The sequence below is a fragment of the Anguilla rostrata genome, chromosome 9 (genome assembly GCF_018555375.3).
Source record: "Anguilla rostrata isolate EN2019 chromosome 9, ASM1855537v3, whole genome shotgun sequence".
Classification (NCBI taxonomy): Eukaryota; Metazoa; Chordata; class Actinopteri; order Anguilliformes; family Anguillidae; genus Anguilla; species Anguilla rostrata.
Genome location: NC_057941.1, coordinates 19,286,580 through 19,295,345, shown reverse-complemented (window position 1 = coordinate 19,295,345; position 8,766 = coordinate 19,286,580). Strand labels below are relative to the sequence as shown.

General features: G+C 44.4%; 1 protein-coding gene across 21 annotated transcripts in view; it reads left to right on the top strand.

Annotated features, from left to right (window-relative positions):
• The first annotated feature begins 382 nt into the window (after window positions 1-382).
• The window catches only part of phldb1a (pleckstrin homology-like domain, family B, member 1a), an 82,676-nt gene continuing 74,292 nt past the window's right edge, over window positions 383-8,766 (top strand). For 4 of the 21 annotated variants that reach the window (XM_064350901.1, XM_064350889.1, XM_064350891.1 and 1 more), the window contains exon 1: window positions 3,711-4,117. In XM_064350901.1, coding sequence (XP_064206971.1) covers window positions 4,025-4,117 — 93 coding nt within the window. In that variant the 5' untranslated portion in view covers window positions 3,711-4,024. Of the gene's footprint in view, window positions 638-3,708; window positions 4,118-8,766 lie in introns of those variants that run through there. The other 17 variants (XM_064350897.1, XM_064350894.1, XM_064350892.1 and 14 more) reach the window with 10 other exon arrangements.

The following is an 8,766-nucleotide window of genomic DNA, read 5'->3' as shown; positions in this document are numbered from 1 at the left end:
TAAACAGCAGTAAAACCATACTAACAGCACATGCAAGTCATCCTGAGGGATGGACCAGGGGTGATGGCACTCTTCCAGGAAGTCTTCTGCAGATAGTTCAGCCTCTGCAGATAATATACATTCATTTTTTCCTTCTTTGTCTAAAGGAAAAATCATCTGCTGGCACAGGTTTAGAGCAGGTTTAGAGCTGTGTGCTTCAGAACAACTGAAGACCTCTTCAGCTGGGAATAAAGACTGTCTTGTGGGGGAGAGAGAGAGAGAGAGACAGAGTGAGCAAAAGCGTGAGAGAGAGAATGAGAGAGGGGAGGGAGGGAGATAGAGAATGAGAGAGGGGAGAGAGCGAGAGGAGTGGATAGGAGAGGAGAACTAGAAAGGAAGTGAGAGAGGGCAGAGGGTTAGAGAGGACGAGAGAACTGGCTCTGGATTTGAGTCACATCTGCTTGCCTCCACTCTGAACTCTTGCACTATCCGCAGAGTGGAATTATCCGAGAAAAGATTTGCTGGACTTTGAGTGACCTGAGAACACCCCTTTCTTCTCTCTCCTGTGGGATATCTACCGTTTGTTTCTTCTGTCATCAATGGCAACTGGTAGTCATGCACCCTCTCTTTCCACCAAAGATTAGAGACATATCGGCAGGTAATGTTCCTTTCACTGTTCTTTCATTTCAACTGGTGCATTTGCACACTGGATTAGCTTTTTTGTGTCAAACAGCACCATCGGCTGGTCAGACTTTTAAATGTCAAACAAAGGCCTGCCTTCTGGCAGCTGTAAGCATGCGTGAGCTGTCTTTGTTGTGATGGACAGGAATGAAATCAGTTTATGTCTGACAGGATGAGGCAAAGATTAATTATGCATTTCTATGCAATTTGAAGATTCAATCTTGAGTCGACAGTCTACAGTAATTTATTTTTTGACCTGTCATATTTGGAATAGTCATTCCTCTCTGCCAAGCCAAGCATGCCATCTGTCAATAAAGGCATTCACTACATGCTATATCTCAGTGTATGGAGGCAGATCGAAACAAACCGCAGACATTACCTACAGACTGTCAGATTCATCACTGTCTGGTTTCCACTGGAGAAGATACCACAGTGGTGGGGTGCTTTTGATGATTATCATGTTTTTGGGCCCTCTTTGGACAGAAACCTCTGTTTTTGCTATATCATTTCTGTTTAGTCTTTCGTTATCTTCTTATTTTTGGTGCAATGTTCTTTTTGCACTCTTTCTTTTTTGCTAAGGAAAGAATCTTCAGCCTCAAAAGCAGGCCAAATGCTTTAGCCCTGGACATTATGGTAGCATATGGACACAGGTTCAGCCTCTTACACATAATCTCTTAAACTCATATACACAGCGGGAATATATGTGTATTCAGAAACAAATCTAAACCCTTATTTTGTATACATAGAAGCAAATATTGTTAAAAAAACTATTTCACAAAGCATACTTAAAATTACAGAATTCATATGCTTTGATATTGAGTCTTATGCTCCTTATATTGCAGTATTAGTGTACGTCTTTGTGTTGACATGTCTCAGATGGGCTGGTATTCAGGGATGGGCCCGGGAGAGGGATACAGAGAGGGATACACCTGTAACTCTCTCCCTGAATGTTAGTCCCCCAGTACACCCCAGAACACAGAGCGCTACTGAGAGAGAGAGGGATAGAGAGGGAGAGGGAGAGAGGGAGAGAGGGGGAGAGGGAGAGAAAGGGGTGTGCTACGTGATCAGATGAACTTTCGAGGCCCAGCTGCAAATAAGCGTCCCGGTGACCTCAGCCTTCATAATGGGACCTTTGTTCCCTGCAGGCTCGTCCTTTATTCCAAAAGCTGAGGGGACGGCTCTGGAGACACTCGGCCTTTCACTCCTGTGCCAGGGGTCCCACTTTCCCCTCCACCCCAGATCTTCCCCAGTTTCCTGCATAACAGACCATCACACAGAATACTGGGCTGCCTCCCTCAGTGGCTCTAAAAATCCCACATTCTGCAAGCTCGCACTCGCTTCCTGTTTAATTAACCATTTCCTACACCAGTATGCTTATCTCCTCCTTGTTTGCGATGCTTGGTTTGTGGAGTGTGGAATAACCAGAGGATTCTCTCTTGTGCTGTGATATGAGGTCAAACCCAATGACTGAAACCCTCAAGGTTGAGGACAAGGACCAGTCGCTCCTTCCTTCGGGATTGCCAGCCACAGTCAATCCACACTGCCTTTTTACATTGGTGTGCCCTGAAATATCCTAAAACAAGCCTAACGATTGCTGAAACCATTATGATTTGGTTGTGCACCCTGTAGTGTGCATTGGCAATTCTTTTTTTTTTTTTTTTAGAACAGAGCCTGTGTACTGTTTCCAGCAGAAGTTATATCTTCGCCAGCTTAAAGTGGAAAGTGCTGAAAGAAATAGCAGAGGAGTGACAGTGAAAGAGGGAACATGCGGTTACAGCCTGCTTTCTGTTCTTCCCATTGCTTTAATGTCCCAGACGTGCAGCCGGCTGAGTATCTGACCTGCCTCAGCAATGGCACAGGAAGGAGCTAGAGCAGCCGATGCAGGCAGACCATGCCCAGTCAGCCAGCAGAGTCACTGTTGGGTGGTAATGAGGCTGATAAAATGACTGAGACCCTCCGTCCTTTGGGTGATGATGTGTCCAATTATGTGTCTCATCATTGGACACATGGGACACTGGTGCAGTTCAGGGTTGATTCATTGCAATAAGTGCAAGTGCCTCAGTGGATGGCACACTCCCAGGTTCTTGGTTACTGCATCTTTCATTATGCCACTTGTACTGTGTTTCTTCACTAGAAATCACTGGGGCATAGTCCCAGTGTTTGATGCTAAATGATTTCCTTTTCCTTTACTCCATGCCAAAGATGTTTGGGGTACCTTAGCTTTGCTTCTGCTGCAGTTGAATCACAGCTGGATATCAGTCAGCTGAGGAGTACTTCTGTCGTCTGCAGCTGAACTGGTACCCGTATCAGTCTAGACAGACTGGTGTTGTTTCCAGATGTGTTGTCATAGCAGCATATTCATGACTGGCGGCGTGAGGTGCTGACATAATCTTTACCATTTACAGAAGGCATGGCGGTGCACCAAAGCTCTCCTTCAAAGTCAAAGTTATCCACTGGCCATTGATGTAGACACAATGGACAAAGCTTCCATTGCACACCATAACAGACAGACAGTGAAAGAGAGATAGAGGCACAGATAGACAGATTTATGATCAATAGATGAAACAGAGAGATGAAGACTAATCTTCAGGAGAAAGGAGGTCATTGGGCTGAGTTTCCACTGCTTCCTCCAAGCATACACACACACACACACACACACACATTCACATTGCAGAAAAAAGATTGCAGACAACCCAACCTCTCTCTGTAAGAATACTTAAGATCTGGCGGCCAGTCCTCACAGTAAGAGTTCTGAAGGCACTGTCAGGTGACCCAGCTTCTGAACAATCTCCATATTTGGTAGTTGTCCTGGAAAGGTGACAGAAGAACAGCGACAGAGAGGAAAAGAGAAAAACCGGTGACTATTGGCCATGGGTCACCAGGGCACTGCTATCAGAGAGTGTGAAAAGTGAGCAGGGGAACTGAAGTGGGGGCTGTCTGTTGCCTTCCCCGCCTCCACTTGCTGCTTGGCTGATTTTGGCTGTAGCGCTTCTAAAAAAACTTGGCGTTCTCTCAGTCTCAGCGTCTGGGATTGTGAAAGAGGCTGGAGATTAATGTTTTGGTCCTCAGATTTAAGCACAGACCTTTGGTCTCTGCCTCTTCACTTGCAGTCGTGCACCAAAGAAGAAGAGGGACTTTTGGTAACCGCCTGGCATCTTCACCCAGGGTCAGCTGACACTGAAAGGGATGCTCAGATTGGCTACTTGACTCATACAGGAGTCGCTCTAATGCCAGTAGAGTGAACCATTTCTTTTCCATTTGGATTCTGCTCTACACCAAGGGAAACAGCAGGCTTCCAGCTGTCATTGCTGGCTATACCAGCCATGGGTGCCGTGCTCTTACCTGGAACAGATTGACACATACGATGGGCACACCCCTCTGTCCTGCCCAGCTGGACCCCAGTGTGAGACTGCTCCTGGCCTCCTTTCTGAAAACCAAGATTCACATCATCAGAGAGGTAATGGGAAAGACAAAGAGAACAAGGCAAAAGATAAGGAGGTTTTTGCTGAGGTGCTTGTGGCTGAGGTGTTTTATCACGGGTGTAAGGTTTGACTGATGTTTTTTTTACCCTTTTGCATGGGGTGAGTAATAGATACACACTTGTCCCTGCATGTGACTTTATACTACCTTTCAGTTACTGTTAAACAACATCAGTTAAACTGGACATGAATGGGAAAGTGATTATGGCAAGACATCAATATTTAATATACTGTATTGCCATTGCCATTGATGTCGAACATAAGAAAAAAATAGGCTTGTTTGGGACCAAAACATTAACTTAACAAAATTTATTAAAATTTTCATTAAATACATTTTGATATGGCGGTGAGGTTAAAATTCATTTATAGAACAGTACTACTGGAATACGAGGCTTTTATAGATAAAACTCAACATCAAAATCAATGTTATTATTTTATATCCTACTTTTATTTTATAAATACATGTAAGCATTAAATTTCAGCATGTTGTGTTCTGAACATGATTTCACAAGTGGGTTATGTTATTTTTGCAATGGGGTCAATGGCTTTAGTATGCAGGGTTGATGAACGTTCCAGGTTATTCTCTCAGGAGCTGCGATAGGTTCAGGGTGAATGAAGATCTGTGTGGTGTTTCGGACTGTGTGGAGCAGTGGTTGGTCTTTTGCAGTGCAGGCTATGTGTCAAAGTATTTTGTGGGTAGCAGATTTGCCCTCAGTGGAGGAGAGGAGGATTCTGGGTAAGAGCCCAGACCCCCCCCTCCACCCCCACACTCCTCTGCTGGGATTACTGCCGCTGAAAAGAGTTCTTTGTGCTGCCGTGGGCTGGAATTCCTGTTGAGTTCTGCGTCTTTGGGAAAGGAACGGCCAAAGACAACGGAACATTTGAGCAAAACTTGCTGCTGGAATATTGTGCTCATGGCATCTCCCCACTCACCCCAACCCCTCGACACACATCATCCACATGTTCTCGTACAATGTGTTGCCAGCGGCTGTTCCATTGTCCAATACTGCATAGAATTGGGGCCAAAGAAAGAATGACTCATCCCACAGAGTGGATTTCAAGCCTGAGAACTGAGCATTTTACAATAGCTGGCTGAACATCTCTCTGCTCATGTTTAATGCAGTAAACTGGGGAACTAGCAAGACAGTGATTTTTCCGATGGCTGGAGCTGTGTGTTTTTAAAAAATGCTTGGAGGTCAGCGGAGGCACCTTTACTCAGTTGAAACCAAGAAAAGGACATCAGTTACTGGTTTCTGAGCGGCACAGTACTGAGTTCTTAGCACTTTGTAGATACTTCTGGTTGATTTCTGGTTGGACTTACCGAAAGCACCTGAAGCAGCCATGCATTAATAAGACCACTTTGGTTAATGATTAGATTTTCAAGAATGTGGTTGTTTTCCCCGCAGCAGCGGAATATTTGAATGGGTGCCAAACAAAAAAGGATCACAAATACTGTGAACTGTAAAACATCTTCTGTCAACTCACTGACCAGGGAAATTCACTGCTAGTGCCAAAGAAATTGTGCAATTTAAATTATCGTTATTATTTCTCAAGTGTGCATTACACTCTCAAGGGGAGAGAGTGCGTTTTTGTTGGGGATACTTGTGCCTTCAGCCTCATTCAAGTTCTCATAATGCTTGAGGCTGAGGTGAGCATACTGAATGGAATCCACAACCTGTCTCACGATGATCAGCTTCATCCGGTAAAACTTAGAATGGCTTTTGGTTAGGGAACTGGGCTCATTGGTCAGGGAGCTGGGCTTGGAACTCAAAGATTGACGCAGCTGTATCCTTGAGCAAGCTGCTTAACCTGAATTGTTTCATTAAATATCCAGCTGTATGGATTATATCTAAAAATGTAATCCTTGTAAGTCACTCTGGGCGAAGGTGTCTGCTACATTACATTACATTACAGGCATTTAGCAGACGCTCTTATCCAGAGCGACTTACACAACTTTTTACATAGCACTTTACATTGTATCCATTTATACAGCTGGATATATACTGAAGCAATGCAGGTTAAGTACCTTGCTCAAGGGTACAACGGCAGTGTCCTTACCCGGGAATCGAACCTGCGACCTTTCGGTTACAAGCGCAGTTCCTTACCCACTGTGCCACACTCCGCCCATGCTACATGCATAAATGTCAAATGTAAATGTGAACCACTATGCAGTGTGAATATTGTTTACATTCCTACTTTGACTATGATCCTCCAAGGTCTCTATAGATACCAACCAAATTGGCTATGGGTTTGTTTATCCCAGAAGAGAAGCTCTTTGTGCAATGTATCTTTCTGTGGAAGCTAGATGCAGTCACTTGTTCCATAGCTACAACCGATTTGATGCGGAGTAAAAGTCAGTGCTTGGTTTTTCAGTCCATCTGCATGTGCGAAAGCAACGTGGGTGGACCAAAAATCCCCCAAAGACAGTTCTGTTGTGATTCCCGATTAGTCAGAATCATGTTGATCCATGACCTAAGAACCATAGGAAGGCTTGTAATTTCCATTCAGCGAATGAAGAGATCATTGTGCTTTGGGTCTCTGTCCGGCCGGCAGCCAGTTTGTTTGTGGTTTTAGTCTCCTTTGGAGTTTTGTCAACCTGTCAGGATCACTTGGACCCATTTCCTGGAGGGCTGACAAAGAACAGAAGTTTTTTTCCCAACAAGGCTGGGAGAGTGGCTATTTTCACTGCCCAGGGAGGCGGGTCCTAGCCTAGGCCTCAGCCCACGGGAAACATCCCTGCTTTCGAGGCCTCGTAGGGAGCTCACATACAAACATCCTGTGACCCACCCCTTTGTTAATGTCTCTTTTTGTTTGTTAGTCATCTGTTCCATATTCCCTCCTTCTCTGCTCCCCCATGCTCTCTCTCTCTCTGTTTTCTCACAGTTTGTTCCAGAAAGCCGCCCTGTTTCTTTGTCATGTAATGCTTCCATAATAATTAACTGGATGCGTTTTTGTTTCTCTCTCTTAATAAGTTTGCACACTTGGTCCTAGAACATTCCAGCCAATTGTTCAGGCATTCATTAATTGAAAATGGATGGCCACCCATTAGATTTCAGCTCATTGCCTTCAGAGTATTGTCAGTTTATCAGCTGAAAACTCACAAAATAACTGCCAGAATATTTTAAAATCTAAATTCAGAATTTAAAAAAAAAATCAGAACTCTGTTAACGATGTCATTTCTAAACAGCAGAGCTGGAGGTCGGACATGGCGTGTCCTTTCTATATGAATATTTACTTCATGTTCATTTCTGATTGGCAGCCCACTAAGAAGTGGTCTACAAAGGAAGTTCTCAAAGGAATAGATTATGCTTAATATTAATTTCTCTTTGTTTCTTTTTGTATTATTAACTATAAAAAAAATGATTTTTTTTGACTGCGTAGGGTCTTTAAATAGGAAGACTCCACCTTTTTTCGTTTTCTGACCAATTTGGACTGCCCAATCAGGCTACTGCTGCAGTGTCCATTGCAACCACCATTGTGATTTGGGAGCTGGCAGAACAGCATGTGCTCGCAACCAAAGTATGTGATGTCAGCCAATGAGCTTATGGTAAATGGTAAATAGACTACATTTATATAGCGCTTTTATCCAAAGCGCTTTACAATTGATGCCTCTCATTCACCCATTCACCAACGGTAAAAGGCTGCCATGCAAGGTACCAATCAGCTCGTTGGGAGCAATTAGGGGTTAGGTGTCTTGCTCAGGGACACTTCGACACACCCAGGGCGGGGGGTCGAACCGGCAACCCTCCGACTGCCAGACAAACGCTCTTACCTCCTGAGCTATGTATGTTTGAGAAGCTTATCACACTGTGCTTCTCAAACCGGACTCACACAGACACAAGTCAGGAAGACACATGAGCTGCTGTGTAACAGCTGTTTATAAATAGCAACACCACGTCATCACCATCACCAGCATGACGCCTTGGCCCACACTGCCCAAAAAAATATTTAAAAAAAAATCCAAATGGGAAAACACCTTTTGTTCCAGTCACAATGTGCCGTCTGGGCAGGAAGTGCCCAGATGAGACTCCTCCCAGAGGCTCACACCGAGCGGGGCCTCTCCTCTTCCACTCCTCCACCGTAAAATAGACCTTTCCACTGCACAGCTCATAAACAGGAATAACCCGGCAGGGCTCTGCTCACCGAAAATCTTTACTGTTTGATTTTCCTGCCCCTCAGAATGTCTGTGTCAACATGGCACCTGTTTCATGCTTGCGCAGTCAACCAAAGGTGTAGTTATCATTTCAAAAGTGTGTGCTTGTGTATATAGGGGAGGAGGGAGTTGCTTGGCTTCCAGTGCCATTGCCATTCGTAAGAGTAGTGATGAATGACATTCCCTAAAGAGCTGACATCCCCCCAATAAGTTAGACCCATGAGGACAGCCTACTTTGCAAATAAGAGCAACTGAAAACCTTTCAAGATTAACAAGTTACGGTATTTCAAACCAAGAATACCACGTTCAAAAAAAAATTTTCTGGATGAAATACATACATTAGTAGCATATTATTCAATGGGACAATGTTTCACATGACGTAATCAGACCGCGGTTGTTAGACAGACCAGAGAGCAGATGGTTTCTACAGTCCCTGTTATTTGCAGCCCAACAGTCTCTCCTCCATCACTCTCT